General features: G+C 34.5%; 2 protein-coding genes across 7 annotated transcripts; both read left to right on the forward strand.

Moving 5' to 3' along the window:
- The first annotated feature begins 332 nt into the window (after window positions 1–332).
- On the forward strand, window positions 333–7,495 carry LOC111287611 (putative serine/threonine-protein kinase At1g54610). Its single transcript, XM_089759739.1, has 8 exons — window positions 333–1,748; window positions 2,717–3,001; window positions 3,255–3,572; window positions 3,731–3,958; window positions 4,750–4,850; window positions 5,239–5,353; window positions 6,284–6,739; window positions 6,976–7,495. Exons 1-8 carry the CDS (start codon window positions 1,341–1,343, stop codon window positions 7,180–7,182), a joined length of 2,118 nt encoding a protein of 705 aa, XP_089615865.1. The 5' UTR covers window positions 333–1,340; the 3' UTR covers window positions 7,183–7,495.
- Window positions 7,496–9,593: 2,098 nt separating this feature from the next.
- LOC111288327 (protein SPA1-RELATED 3-like) lies at window positions 9,594–15,692 on the forward strand. Of its 6 annotated transcripts, XM_022879167.2 has the most exons (10): window positions 9,595–10,228; window positions 10,304–10,424; window positions 10,520–10,654; window positions 10,912–11,940; window positions 12,305–12,462; window positions 13,061–14,033; window positions 14,112–14,258; window positions 14,389–14,700; window positions 14,967–15,026; window positions 15,176–15,692. In XM_022879167.2, the coding sequence occupies exons 4-10, from the start codon at window positions 11,050–11,052 to the stop codon at window positions 15,362–15,364; spliced, it is 2,730 nt and encodes a 909-aa protein (XP_022734902.2). In that variant the 5' UTR covers window positions 9,595–10,228; window positions 10,304–10,424; window positions 10,520–10,654; window positions 10,912–11,049; the 3' UTR covers window positions 15,365–15,692. The 6 variants fall into 6 exon arrangements, with proteins under 6 accessions (XP_022734903.1, XP_022734902.2, XP_022734901.2 ...); XM_022879168.2 differs by lacking the exon at window positions 10,520–10,654 and having other exon boundaries at window positions 9,594–10,228; window positions 13,061–13,814; XM_022879166.2 differs by lacking the exon at window positions 10,520–10,654.
- The last annotated feature ends 348 nt before the right edge of the window (window positions 15,693–16,040 follow it).

Consider the following 16,040-nt stretch of genomic DNA (forward strand, 5'->3'; position numbering starts at 1 on the left):
GAATTGAATGGAGACATGGGTAATACAAAGCCAAAATTGTGGACCAATCCTAAGCCATCTTTGATATTGAAATGGGTCCTAGTGTTTGTTCACTTGTCTTATTGAAAGAGGACATGGCCATAAATTTCACGTATGCATGATCTTATGAATAAAACTATTTGTAATTTGATAGATTTTGACAGTTTTTGTTGGCTAACCTGTTTATATTGTTTTTTCTTTTGTTTTAATTTTTTTTGGGTTATTAGTCACTTTGAAGTAGCCAAAGAGCGATTAGTGCATGGAAAATGATATTTTTTTCCCCTCAAACTAAGATTTTGACAAAAAAAATTATTAATTTAGACCCTCAATAAAAAATTGGCCTTTAGACCCTCGGAAACAAACTCTTCGGGGGGGGGGGGGATCATGATCATCAAATCCATCAAGAATATCTTTTTAGGCATTGGGTTTCACAAAACGTAAATCCAATAAATTATTGCCCCAAGTATCATTACTTCCCTTCTCCACACTCAAAAAGAGAAAAGAAGTTTTCTATGTAAAACAGAAAAAAGAGAACTCTCAAAATCCAAGAAAAGAACTTTCTTTTAGATACATTTCTCTCTGTTTCCATTTTTACTTGCAGACCTTATATCACTTTAACTCTCTCTTGGGTTTTCGGAGTTTCAAGCTTTTTTTAATGCAAAGGAACAAGCTTTTTCTTAAAGGTACTTGAAAAAAGTGAAGATTTTTCAGTGGGTTTTTTTTTTTTTTGGTTTTTTAGGCTTTAGGTAGTTTAGGATCGTGGGTTTTGAATAATTTGATTGGATAAGGAGAGTAGAATAAAATTTGAGTGTATAAAGAGCTGTCATTTTCAGGTTGGTATTGACTTTGTATTAGCTTGTTTATCTTGGAAGCTTGCTTTTGGAAGAGGATTTTTTGTCGGTATTTTGTGAAGGTTCTAGTTTTATTGGGTTTCTAGAGAAATGGGCTCTTGGTCATGTGTTCATTTGGCTTAAATGTTGTTGAAGACATGGGATTTTGATTAGATTGGAAAATTTGCATTGAATATCGGGTTTTTAGTAAAGTTTGCAGCATTGTTGGTTTTTTTAAGAAAAAAAAAATTGCTCCTTGGTTATATTCATTTGGTTGAATGCTGGTGAAGAAATGGGATATTTTATTAAATCTGAAATTTTATGATTTTATGATTTTAGTTTTTACTCGAGTTTCTAAGCTTTTTGAGTATGATGGGAATGCATGAGGAGTATAGTGTTAGAAAAATAGGATTCATGAAGGAATGAAGGGTAGTTAGTGACACTGTAAGCAGAACTATAGAAGGTTTTGTTGAGGGGTGGTTTTGGTGTGTGATGGGTTGCATTTGTTGTAAGCCTTCTGCTATTGAAGATAGTAAGGATAGTCCTAGAGAGAGGCCTTCGATTAATGGCTCATCAGATGTTAGGGTATCAAGGGCTACTCCTTTGAGGAGGGAGGAAGCATATAGAGCAAAGGATTGGTATGATAACAATGAAGGGAGGACAATATTGGTTGATAAACAAGTGAATGGTTCGGTTCCATTAAATGGTGAGAGTTTGGATAGGAAGAGGGAGAAGATGGAGTATGTTGTTAGTCAACACCCTGGGATGGGTAGTGTTCCCAAAGCTACAGAAGGAGATCAGGTAGCAGCAGGGTGGCCTGCTTGGTTAGCTGCAGTGGCAGGAGAAGCAATCAGGGCATGGGTACCGCGGCGTGCAGACTCGTTTCAGAAGCTGGATAAAGTAATTATGCTCTTACTTAATCTAATTTTTTGGTTACAGTGTTGCTTGTTGTATATCTTTGGTCCTCATGTTGCAAATATCATTGATAATTTCTTTATTTGACTTATCAGTTGATTTTAAGTAGTTCTCTTTTAGTCACTGCATTAATTGTTGAGATTCACCTTTGTGCCTTTATATCTGGAATCATAGTTCCTTGTAATCCATTTGGACATCTGTTAATGATTGTAAAATATGTTGTCTTAATTCCTAATTCCTTAACTGCTAGCCAATTAGCAGTTTACATTATAAAGATATCTTCGTTCTCAGGTGTGTCAATGCTTTACTGCGAGGTTATAGTTGGATCTCTGTTCTTGAACACAAAGATTTCTCTACTTTGTCAGGTTTTTGTGCATTGGTTTTATTGTATAGTGTATCTATCTTGACTTTTCTTTCTATTTTTCTAACCTTAGTAATGAAAAATTCTAGCAGCTACTATATTGCAGGACATAATATTTAGTTTCATTTAGTCAAAAATTAAGATATGGGTTACTATAAACGATTTAATAGAATAACAAAACCTTTTACGCTTAAACAAAGAACAGACTGTGATATAGATAGATAGATAACACCGAACCAAGCTTGCCTTGTCCTAAATCAAACTCAATAAAATCCAAACACTACCAATTTATAATTACAAACAAAAACCCTCTCTAAATCTAGTGATAATATACCTTTATTCCACATTAAGTTATCTTATATTTTTGTCATTCTCCTCCACTCTCATGCCCTGTTCTTTTGGTGCCACCCTTTTACTGACTTCAGATGTGTAATTGTGGCAATGAATATTAAGAAGATAGATTTTTGGAATTCAGTATGTTTTGTTGATTCTATACTACAAGCATTTTGTGTGATCTCTCTTATCTTATGACCTAACACTATGCTTTAAATTGACAGTTTCTCAACAATTAAGACTTGTATTTTTTATGCAGATTGGCCAGGGAACTTATAGTAGTGTTTATAGGGCTCGTGATTTAGATCAGAAAAAAGTTGTTGCTCTGAAGAAAGTAAGATTTGATAACCTCGAGCCAGAGAGTGTTCGATTTATGGCAAGGGAAATTCACATTCTACGTAGACTTGATCATCCGAATGTTATAAAGCTGGAAGGTCTGGTTACCTCAAGGATGTCTTGCAGTTTGTACCTCGTTTTTGAGTACATGGAACATGACTTGGCTGGTCTTGCTTCACACCCGGGTTTGAAATTTTCAGAATCACAGGTACTTCAGATTGTTTTACTTTTTTATTTTTTTCTTCTTTCCAAAGTTTACTTGTTAAGTACTAAGTAGTGACTGTGGTCCAGAATGAAGTTTCCCATGAGAGGTCTTCCAAACATGGGGATTACATGATTTGTATTTTTTTTAAAAAAAGAAAAATTGCAGTCTTAATGAGTAGGAAATATTCTGCAAAATCATAAATTTATGCTTTGCATTGAAGGGCTATCCTGACGTTCAATCTATTGAATTTGGGCAGGTTAAGTGTTACATGCATCAACTATTGTGTGGTCTTGATCATTGTCATAACCGTGGTGTGCTACATCGTGACATAAAGGGTTCCAACCTTCTAATTGACAATAATGGCATCTTGAAGATTGCAGACTTTGGTCTGGCTAGTTTTTATGATCCCCATCAAAGTCAATCCTTGACAAGCCGTGTTGTAACTCTTTGGTATAGACCACCAGAGCTTTTACTTGGAGCCACTTACTATGGTACTGCTGTGGATTTATGGAGTACAGGTTGCATACTTGCTGAGTTATATGCTGGCAAGCCTATTATGCCTGGAAGAACTGAGGTGTTCTTTTATCATTTAATGAAAGATTTCCTACTAAGCATTTAGAGTTTTGAGCAGAAACTTTAGTGTAATCTGACATGGTTTTGTTAAACTGTCAAATTGGAAAGTTTTGGTTGTAAAAATTAAATGATTGAGGTCTGCATCTTTCTGTTTTGTAGGTGGAGCAGTTGCATAAGATTTTCAAACTTTGTGGCTCACCTTCTGAAGACTATTGGAGAAAATCAAAGTTGCCTCATGCAACCATTTTTAAGCCCCAACAGCCTTATAGACGCTGTGTTGCAGAAACATTTAAGGAATTTCCTGCACCAGCTTTAGCACTCATGGAGACCTTACTTTCCATTGACCCTGCTGATCGTGGATCTGCTGCTTCTGCTGTCAAGAGTGAGGTATAATGTTTTTGAGAACTTATGTTTTATTAAAATTTTAGACAATCATAATCTCATGCATGTCTGCTGGGGGATGGTGCCAGGGGGTGAATGTTGGTAATGAAGGGTTCCTTCTTTTCTTTTTCTTGCAAAATGGCTTGATTATTTTAGCAAGATGACATGAAATCATTGCTTATATTTAGCTCTTTTGCCTTTTAAATTCTTATATTCTATTTTCCGAATTTTGTCATTGTTGCTAAGAGATTTTAAGTGAACATGATTTCATTCAGAGTGTAGGACACATTCTAGTATCTAAAAACAAGTTGCACATATTATTTGTTTGACAATTGGAATAGAACTTTGTTGTACTATATTTCATTCACTCAGAATAAATTGCAATGGTATTTATGGGAAAGATTGCTGCATGCCAAGCAGTCTGCTATCATGGTTAATCGTCATGTGTTAACATGAGCCTCCAGGTCAGGCTTTCAAAGAGTTTGTACTAGATTTTAAATATGAAACATGAATGCCAAACTCTTGGCTTGTGTAACCTCCTGGGTTGTGTTCTATTCCCTGGTGTCTTGGATGCAAGAACTGCAGTGCTTTATTACCATCTCATCTAAGCCACTATGACTTTGGAAATTTTAATCTGGAACGTATTGTTTAGATAGGTGCTGGCATTTGTGTATGCAATTTTCTAAATGGTGGGATGTACTTCTTTTAATCCTAAATCACATTGTTATACTTTTCTGTTGTAATGATTTATTAGTGTTATCTATTGTCCTTGACTTGTTCTTATTTGTGTTTTTCAGTTCTTTACAACAAAACCTCTTCCCTGTGATCCTTCAAGCTTGCCAAAATATCCTCCAAGCAAAGAGTTTGATGCAAAAATAAGGGATGAGGAAGCCAGAAGGTGTTTATTATATATTTAATTACAATCAAATATTAATCTTATTTAGTTTGTTTTTGTGAAGATGCTTACGCTCTGTGGAAGATCTCATGCTTCTTAAGGAAAATTTTGTTTGAACTCTTTTGATGCTTGTGAGGATTTACTTCCAAAGAAAATTGACTTCTTCAAATGGATCAACGAAAAAATTGTAATTGCATTTCAGTCTAGCAATCAAACATTTTGATCTCTTTGATCTTCAGCCCATGCTGGACTGTTATAAACTTGGTGTCTGTTTATATTGGCTGAGCTCTTATCATCTTCTTTTGCTGTTCTGCCACTGCTGTCATAATGGCCTGAAATCTTGAGTGGTTGGTATAAGTGCTAATAAACTTACTTTTGTGTGTGTTATCAGACAAGGAGCAGCAGGAACCATAGGCCAGAGACCTGATCTTGACAGGAGAGCAACAAGAGAGTCTCGAGCCATTCCAGCACCTAATGCTAACGCTGAACTAGTCTTGTCAATGCAGGTAACTTATAATTTGGTTAATAATTTGCTATTTCGTTTCTTTTTGCTCTACTTGTTGGTGATGGGCATCCTTAACTAGTTTATGCATCATTGTCACAACTCACAAGATCTTTAAGATTAATGACTTGGAAAAACGGCAAATTAAGCCAGTTCTGCTATATAGAGTTGGTTTTTAAGCTTAAATTATAACCTGTTTTAGGTGCTTGGTCCCATTCTAGATATGTTATTAATTTTAAACATGGTTGAGATATAATTCTTTCCCCCTTTTCTTCATTCAATCGAGGGCAGGCTGTTATAAACTTATAATAAGAATAAATTGAATCCTGAAGGGAATTGAAAATGAAAATAACAAAGGAAGCAGAATCTAACTTCTGATTCTGAAAATCTGAGTAAAATCAAGGTAGGAGAGGATAACTAACCAGTTGTAGGGACCTAACCGATTTAAGTCAGAGGTGAATGCCTTGTTCTCCTCACAGCTTGAGGGACAGTGCTTATGCTGCAGTAATGACAAATTCAACTGATGCTTTACCCTATAACCCAATTAAGCCCAAAGGATTGAAGTTCCTTGGAGAACATTCACATGAAAATTCTGGAGTAAAGTAGTTATCAACTGAATTGTTTGTTGAAGTTTGTTATGATTTGATTTGAGTGATTATTTACTACTAGATGGATTAGATTTAGACATCTAGGAAGCTAGTATAGTGCTGCTTGATTTTGTGCTTGCTTCTTCCCTTTTTGCTAGCCTTTTAGAAAAGAAGAAAGAAAAGAAAATTCCAATTGAAGTCTTTGCTTACAAGCTTTCTTCTAAAATAATTTCATTGCTTACAAGCTTTCTTCTAAAATAATTTCATGTATTTTATTATTCTTTTTTAATCAAATTTTCCTCTTTTACAACAGTTACATTAATTTGAACATTGCTTTGACATTCCAGAAAAGACAAGTTCAATCCAATTCAAAGAGCCAGAGTGAGAAGTTTAATCCTCATCCTGAAGAAGTTGCCTCAGGCTTTCCTATAGATCCTCCTAGACCATCACAAGCAGTAGAATCAAATGCAGATGCACAGGGGAATCATCACAAGAGAGCCTCCCATTCAGGGCCACTGGCTCACCAGGCTGCATGGGCAAAGTCTGGGAAAAACCTGGATGATGCTCCCAAAATTTCTATTGGAAGTGACTTGTCAATGATGTCAGGTTTAGTGGCAGCAAGAAGTAGTCTTATATCTAAAGATCAAAGAGAAAGATATGGTTCTTCACAATCAGAAGCTCCAAAAATGATTGCAAGATTTTCAGGCTCCTTTAAAGAGGCCTCAGAAGCCTTCATCCAACAGGATCAAAAATTTAGTGTGCTGCAGAAAGATGGAAGAAGTAGCAACAAAGATCCAGTTCTGGTAAGTAGCGAACCTGTTTTTTTTTCTTCCTTGATGATTGATTCTCCCGTTCAACTTAGCGCAAAAGAAGAGCCTCATTGTAGTAAAGTGGGGTGTTTGTGATAATTTGTTGATTCTTGTATTTTGTATTTTCTTGTTTTTACAGTTCGACATGCTTTTAGGTTTTTGGTTGCTAGCTAATCACTTTTATCCATTTCAAGTGTCTGATACATTCTTATAATGATATCTGTTTCCAGCTTGGTTATGGGTCAAAGGGTCACAAAATTCACTATTCTGGTCCATTATTAGTTCCATCAGGCAAAATAGATCAGATGCTCAAGGATAATGATCGCAAAATCCAAAAAGCTGTTCGGCAAGCACGTGTTGATAAGGCAAAGATGAGAAAAGTTCAGTTAGAAGGGAACCAAATATCAAGTAATTCATTATCCGTTTCTGGCCATTGAGCTAAATTTTGTAAACAGCAAATCAGGGTGAACATTGTCAAGATGATTGCTGCAAATAATTTGGCTGCTGAATCTCTTCTCAAACATGATCCAAGTTATTGGGTGGATTTTTTTTGTATAGGTTGGTGTTTCTAGGAAGATAGCTAGTTGGCATATTTAGCTAAAGCGTATAGCTTATCGAGAAATCTCTCTGTGATTAATCATGTGTAGTTTCTTTCCACTTTGCAACTATAATTTGCTAAGATATGGCCCCCTCTTGTAGAACTTATTATTAGCCATAAGTAAAAATGCAGAGATCTGAGATTATTTAGTGTGACGAAAGAAGCAAAATCTAGCACGTTTATCATTGCCTCCTGTCAAGTAAGTTCCTGTAGCATTAATTAATGTTCAGCTTCGGGGATAGACCTATCTTTGCACCCCTTGCAACTCGTCAGTAGCCACGTATTTTGACATAATGGTGTTTCGGCAAGGGTGTAAACGAGCACAACGTTCAATTTGAACTCTGAATAAATTCAGTTTTTGTTCCGTTAGATTTATTAATTAAACAATAAAATCACCAATATAATAAAATATGTTTATGTTTGGTTCGTTTAAACTAATATAATATTTGATAAATAATTCGTAAATAAATTTGGTTTTGATAAATTATGTATATATTTATATACTTTATATGATATGATAATTCATGATAATGAAGTTTGAATATAAATTTTATTTTCCCTTCATTGAAAAAGCCATTTGAAAATTATTTGGTTGAAAATTCTATGCTGTTATTTTTGTCTTCTACATTTCTCGAGTCTAAGCAGCCTTGAAAGTGGATTGTTTAGCAGTAGTTTGTGGCTTAGAAATATGCCAGAGAGCTGCTTCCTCAATATTTTCTTTAGCCTCCAACGCCATTTTGGCCATCCATTCCTTTCATTCTTCTATTACAGTGCAGTTTTTACTTTGATGTTTTTGATCCTTCAGACTTCTTACTCTTTGGCAAAGCAACTTTCTCTTACCAACGGGAGGAGCTTTGAGCATTTTATCATGCCTAGATCCCTGAACTCATCTAATCTTCTAGCCCTTTCAACCTCCTTCACTTCTCCGTATCCCCATACTTGCAATGACACATTTTCATTTTTGTCTCCTATAAATTGAATTAGATATGATAATCTAACATATAATATTATAATAAAATAAAAAATTAGATATAAAAATAATATAATTTAAAATTTTAATAATAATTATATATAAATTTAATAAAATTAAAAAATATATATTTCATATTTTCGTATTAATATAAATTATAACGTATTATTTTTATATAAAATATAATATAAATATTTAAATTTTAATATTTTACTTAATATAAATATACAAATCATTAAATTTATACCTAATCAATTACTTAACTCATTGAAATTTGAATTTTCCGTTGATTAAATAGGATTTAGACAATAAAATTTTATAGTTAATTAATTCATTTTATTCTCTATCTTGGGCTTGTCTGTATACACAATATTCTCTGCACCTAGAACAACCAAAATTAAATGTACATTGCATGTAACCAATAATTATGAAAATGTACATTCCTACTCCATCATCAGCAAAAGCTTGCTAAAATTGGAGAAATGTTAGTGGTTGAAGTTTCTTGACAAAATGAAACTAAAAAAAAAAAAAAAAAATGGAAGAAAAAACCTAAAATTTGTGGTCCAAAGTTATTTGGTCACCAAATGCAGAAACTATATATGTGTGGCAGAACCCCATCCTGAAATTTTTCATTCAGCCTTTGGTCCAAGGTTTGATTGATGCATTCAATTCTAGAGACCAACCTTAGTACAATACGTCTTCTCCACACCAAAGCTTTTGTCTTTGAAAATCAAAATTAATGTACAAAATTTGCAAAAATATTTTTTTTAATATAGATGGTAAGATAATTTATTTCTTTTTTAGATTATAAATAATATCAAAACATTCGAAATCTTCAATTTTAAAATTAATTTTAATATTATTGAATTACGGATCAATATTATTGAGTTACGATCCATGAATGGAGGGGCTATTCCATTTATGACATAATATGTTTCTTGTATGTTTTGGTTTTTATCCACTTTGGTAATTATGATTTTAAATGTAATGGGTGGCAAATGAACTTAATTTATTAAATTTTTGTCTTGGAGTAGTAATATTAGAAATTGAAGTTAACTTACGTTAAAAAAAAAAAAAAGAAATTGAAGTTAACTTTTTTGAACAATTTGCATTCAACTTGTTTATTTACCTATTTTGGTACAAGTTTTTATGAGATTTCCAAGTTCTAAAACAAGTTTAATATGATTAAATTGATGAAAGATTACAATTTTATTAGTTATAAAACTTGTATGAATATGTAAATAATATTTCTAAATAATAATTCACTTTATAAATCATTAATAAAAATTTAAATAACACTTCATTTCTTGAAAATTTATGATTTTAGTTGTGCATAGTTCTTGTTCCAATTAGTTCAAAATTCATTATTTGAAAAAAAAAATGTAGGGACACGAATGAAAAAATTGAAAACCAAGGGGATAAAAATGATTAATCCGGAAACTGTAATGGTTTCCAAATAATTATATTTGCCTCTATCACTATGCTGATACTGTTCAAAATCTGACCCAAAACCAAAGTCATATATCTAGTCATTTATTCAAATGGCCCTCCTTTTTATTTTGCTTGATAAAATTAACATGCTTTTGGGATGAAATGGCCAAAAGGGTATCAAAGTTTAATCCTTTAAAAGCTACTAGAAAATTTCCTTCATTTTTTTTTTTTAATATCAGAGGCCGAGATTTTCAGGGATTAAAGAAGAATCAAACGTTTGCTTTCACCAACTTTCAACTTTTTTTTTTAATCGTTTCTTAAAATGAAAGTTTAATTAGTTGTCTGGTTTCAATGATCTAAAAAGGTTTCCTCTTAGGGTTAATGCTAAGATAGCCAAGATTCTCTTTTTCAACACCAAAATAGTAATTTTTGAAAACATGTGGTACTGTTTGACTGGACTCAGTCCCGGAGTGAAAGCCATTGAGTATTTTCTTCGTAAAATTTTTTAATACCGATTGGTCCCACAAGATTATTCAATTTTTTTTTTATCCTGTTGCAGGAACAGGCTTTGAGGTCATGGTAATGCCACGTAGTCCAATTGGAATAAAGCGGGATGATAATGAAGATGCTCAAAAGAGTGGTCTATGTTTCAAACAAGACACATTCGATAAAGTTACAAGGTGAAGTTGCTTAGTATGTTAAAGAAAGATAATTTTTTCTTTATTTTTTATTTTTTTAATGATGATATTCAACTGGTCTGTGTTCTGTTGGGAAGATTTTGTTTTTTTTTTGGTTATGAAAAACTTGTGGGGAGTTTGGAAGGTTGATAATCTTTAGTGTCAACCAAAAAACAAAACTTTTTTGCTATGTGGTTGAGTTTGCAGGTTGCTCTAGCAGGAACAGAAAACTGGTACCTCTCTCTCTTCCTTTTAGAAACATAGTCTAAGCATATATAGATATTGGTTGTTTATGTTTGTTGTTTGGTGTGATGTGAAGGTGATTATATGTTGAGCAGTGGGTATTTTGTGTTTTTGCTGTTGGTTGAGGATTTTGTTAACTTTATTTTTCTTTTCTGATTGGCCGTGTTAGTGGTGGTGGGGTTTGTGATAGCATCTATAATGAGAATTTTAGTGTGTAGGTATTGATTTTGGTTACTTTTGTTTCCAGGGAACTGAGTTTGCACTTTCTTGATGGGAAGTTGGGGTTCTTGTCATTTTGTGACAATGAAATGAGTTTATGATTCAAAATGATAATGGTAGAAGTGAGTGAGTGGATAACAAGCCAAAGAATTTTTTCATTTGTTGGATGTTTAAGTGGCGGTCTTCATGCAATTCTTGGAGGATAAAAATGGAGGGTTCATCTGAGTCTGCTTGGGAGGAGTCTGATAGTTCTAGGGCACTGAATACTTCTGGTGTTTCAGACAGGGATCCAAGTCTATTTCGTGCTGAAAGAATCGACATTTCAGGTGATGTTTCGCATGATTTTGGGTCTAGAAAGGAGGATGGTAGGGATGTGCTGGCCCACAATGATCACCTTAGAAGCCAGGTTGGTGTTTCTGGGGTTTGTGAGGATGAGACATCGGTAAACCCTTTTGTCCGTGCCATTGAATGGGGTGATGTTAGCTTGAGGCAGTGGTTAGATAAACCAGAACGATCAGTTGATGTCTTTGAATGTTTGCACATATTTAGGCAAATAGTTGAGATTGTAAATATAGCACATTCACAAGGGATTGTCGTCCATAATGTTCGACCTTCATGCTTTGTCATGTCCTCATTTAATCACATTTCCTTCATTGAGTCTGCATCTCGTTCAGATTCTGGATCTGACTCTGTTGAGGATGCATTAAATAGCCAAAATACGGAGGTTAAGGATTTATCCTCTAGTTTGCCCCTTGACATGCATTGGCAATGTAGGCTGATGAATGAAGATGTTCAAACACCAACAACTGCTTTATCAGAAGCTAGTTGCATGCAGTCAGGCTCAGTAAGTGCAAGGAATTCAATTTTAGAGGAGAGTGAAGAAAATAAAGCCTTGGACAGAAGAAATTTTGAACAAGTAGACGAGAGAAAGCAACCATTTCCTATGAAACAGATATTGCTTATGGAGACCAGTTGGTACACTAGTCCTGAAGAGGTTGCTGGCTCTCCTAGTACCTGTGCTTCCGACATCTATCGGTTGGGAGTTCTCCTTTTTGAGGTTAGTTTTGAAAATGCTTGATATATTTATCAATTTTTTGTACAAATGAGGCCATAGCTTGGGGATAGAGGAAGGGATTGCAAGTGCTGTCGAACTCTAGACCTGTTGGATGTCACCTCTTACAGGTGGTTGTATGAACCAATTGAGTTAAGCTCCAGGTTGTGATAGATTCATCATTTTTAACTTTTCAAATAGGTTGCTTGATAGTTTATTATCTTTGGTATTAGTTATGGCCAGATTAAACACTTAGATGTCTTTTCTTGTTTTATTTACTTTTGTTATTAATTATTATTCAATCATTGGATTGAATCTTAAAACTGATTTTTGTTATACTTTTTTACTTAGTATTTCCATGTGTCTGCAGTTGTTCTGCCCCTTCTGCTCAAGAGAAGAAAAGACTAGAACCATGTCTAGTTTAAGACATCGAGTTCTTCCTCCACAATTGCTACTGAAGTGGCCAAAGGAAGTTTCATTTTGTTTATGGTTACTGCATCCTGAGCCAAGTAGTCGTCCAAAAATGGGGTAATTTCTCCTTGCCTTTTACATATTCTACCATTTGTTTACATAATTTCCATATCCGGTGCCCGTTATACCTTTCTACTTGAACTTTTTTTTCTTTTCATTACCATTATCAAACATTTTCTTTATTAATATGATTGAACTACGTAATTGGATTAATGTCTTTGTTAATGTGCTGGACAGGATGGTCTGGCTTTACAAAGTTAGGTTTTAATTGTGAGTAAAATGCAAGGCAATGCATGGATATTAAAGTAGTCTATTATAATATTGATAGTGATAGTTAGTACGTGGAATGTAAATATAAAAGTTTTGTGGCAAATCCAGGCAGCCTCAAATTCTTTCAATCTATTATAGACTTGTAGTTCATCATGTGCTTTCTTGTGGAGTTATTTCCTTAATGGGGAATAGTTTATGCCTTTAGCAATGCCTTCATTACACTAGCTTCTGTTACTTTCATGTCACCATTGCTGCTCTGGATATATTCATCCGAGTGATCTTCTTCTATCACTGGCACATGAAGCAATTATTGTTTTAAGTTTGGAGTTCCAACATTTGTTCATAATGGATTTGGTGTATTAATCTTGTTTCATCAGTGTAACAGTGAGTTGGTACAGAGTGAGTTTCTTAATGAACCAAGAGATAATCTGGAAGACCGTGAAGCAGCCATAAAGCTCAGGGAGAGAATAGAGGAGCAGGAGTTATTGCTGGAATTCCTTTTGCTGATACAACAAAGGAAACAGGAAGTTGCTGATAGGTTGCAACATACTGTTTCTTTTCTTTGTTCTGACATGGCAGAAGTTACAAAGCAGCAAACAATCTTAAAGAAAGAGGGAAACTCATATAAAAAGCTGGGCAAAGATGACAGTTCAACATCAAATCTCCCCTCAATAAATATTGTTGATACTGATGATTCTTCCTGCTTGGGGTCTAGAAAACGATCTAGACCGGGACTTCAGATTCAAAATGTAGAAGAATGTGGTGATAATCTAGACACTCGTCAAAAGTCTGATACACTTAATGAAAATCAAGAAAGTATTCTCCTGAAAAGTTCTCGGTTGATGAAAAACTTTAAGAAACTTGAGACAGCATATTTTTTGACAAGATGCAGGCCAGTGAAGCAATCAGGGAAGCCTTTGAGTAGACAAACACCAATGAATAGTGATGGCAAAGGATCTATTGTTCTGACAGAAAGAAGTTCTGTCAATAATTTAACATCAAAAGAGAGGTATAGCGAGTGCTTGGAGAGTGGATGGATAAATCCATTCCTTGAGGGCTTGTGCAAGTATCTATCTTACAGCAAGTTAAAAGTCAAGGCAGACTTGAAGCAAGGAGATTTATTAAATTCTTCCAATCTGGTATGCTCTCTCGGTTTTGATCGTGATGCAGAATTTTTTGCTACAGCTGGTGTAAATAAGAAGATTAAAGTATTTGAATGTGATGCAATCATAAATAAAAATCATGATATCCACTATCCTGTGGTTGAAATGGCTAGTCGGTCAAAACTAAGCAGTATATGTTGGAATAGTTATATTAAAAGCCAGATTGCATCAAGTAACTTTGAAGGAGTGGTGCAGGTAGGTAAAGCATTCACTCAGCATTCATCATTCAGTAGTCTATTGCTGTATCTAAATCAGTATCTCAACCATTTTCAGGTGTGGGATGTTACAAGAAGTCAAGTACTCACCAAAATGAGGGAACATGAGAAACGAGTATGGTCCATTGACTTTTCATCAGCAGATCCAACAATATTGGCTAGTGGGAGTGACGATGGCTCTGTAAAGCTATGGAGTATCAATCAGGCAATTCTTTTTTTGAACTTGGTGGATGTCAGCTTTGAAACTAAACATACTGCAGTCATCTAATTGCTTGATGTGTTATTTAATTCTGGATGTATGATAAGTTTTTCTCTTACCTTGGTTGCCACTGCAGGGAGTAAGTATTTGTACCATCAAAACAAAGGCCAATGTTTGCTGCGTCCAGTTTCCCTTTGATTCTGGTCGTTATCTTGCATTTGGATCAGCAGATCATAAAATTTATTATTATGATCTCCGAAACTCTAGGATTCCTCTATGCATGCTAGTTGGACACAATAAAACTGTGAGTGACGTCAAGTTTGTTGATACAAGTACTCTTGTGTCTGCTTCCACAGACAATACTCTGAAGCTTTGGGATTTGTCAATGCTCTCTTCTCGGGTTATTGATACTCCCCTTCAGTCCTTTACCGGCCACATGAATGTAAAGGTATATTAACTCATGCATCATATTAAGCATTGATGCATACATTATGATGTCAAGTTTTGTTTGGACTTGATTATTATGCTTAGTATATTTTCCTTAATAAAGCTGCATGATTAATCAGCAAATGTTATGAACACATGTTGGTAGCTGCATATGTTGCAATGAACATATGAAATCATCACAAATTTATTTGGTCTGCCTGAGTTTGTTTCCATCCTCGTCAAAAATGAATTGTCTTCATATTGTGGAACATGTTCTTCTTGTTGCAGAACTTCGTTGGCTTGTCCGTATCTGATGGTTACATTGCTACTGGCTCAGAAACTAATGAGGTAATCCATATCTTCTCTCATTATATAATTAGACTATCATGCATTAATAGCTGTAGTTTCGTTGGCTTCTCATTGCTTACCGGTGCCTTCTGAACATGATATTGTACTGATTTATGTATTGAGCACTCACTAGGAATTCTATTGTATAGGTATTCATATACCATAAGGCTTTCCCCATGCCGGCATTGACATTCAAGTTCAACAACACGGATCCATTATCGGGACACGAAATGGATGATGCCATGCAGTTTATTTCTTCTGTTTGTTGGCGTGGCCAGTCCTCCACCCTGGTTGCTGCAAATTCTACTGGCAATATCAAAATCTTGGAGATGGTTTAGTTTGGCCTCGTCTCTTGAAATCATCCATGATTCTAAACAAGGACACAAGCAAATCAGTGCTCCATGCAGGCACAAAACGACTAGTGGCAGGTATCTTACATTGGAGAAGATTGTAAGGTATAGCATTTGGGCAAAAAAAATTTGGCTGTAGATGATGGCGGATGCAATTAACATGAAGAATGAGAATGACTTGTTCAAATATATGTAGATAAAATTCAGAGAGAAAAGGGAAAAGAATCGATCCTCTTGCATATTTTGTAATGCTTATAGTTCATAGTCATTTTTTAAATTAAATATAATTAATTTTGTGATTCCTCACAGTTTGCCATTTCCTGTTGGTGTTGTTTATAATTGTTTTTATGTTTTCATCCACTTTTAGCAAAATGGCAGAACATAATTGCCATGGCCTTCGATCCATGTGGAGCAGAGCAAGCAAAGATGATGACCTGAACTTGAAAATCCGAATCTGACTCGACTTGATAAACAAAAAAAAGTTGCACTCAAATTCATTCAAACCAAATCCAAAACTGATATGATTTGAAAGATTAATTTAAAATAATTCAAATTTAAAGTAATCTAATTTTAAAATACAATAATTTAGAATCGAACTTGAATAATCTAAATGTTAATTCCAAGATGATTCTATTTTTTTTCAACCTGAAGTCACCTGACCTGA

Source organism: Durio zibethinus, chromosome 4, assembly GCF_047325235.1.
Source record: "Durio zibethinus cultivar Kanyao isolate XHJ-2024 chromosome 4, ASM4732523v1, whole genome shotgun sequence".
Lineage (NCBI taxonomy): Eukaryota > Viridiplantae > Streptophyta > Magnoliopsida > Malvales > Malvaceae > Durio > Durio zibethinus.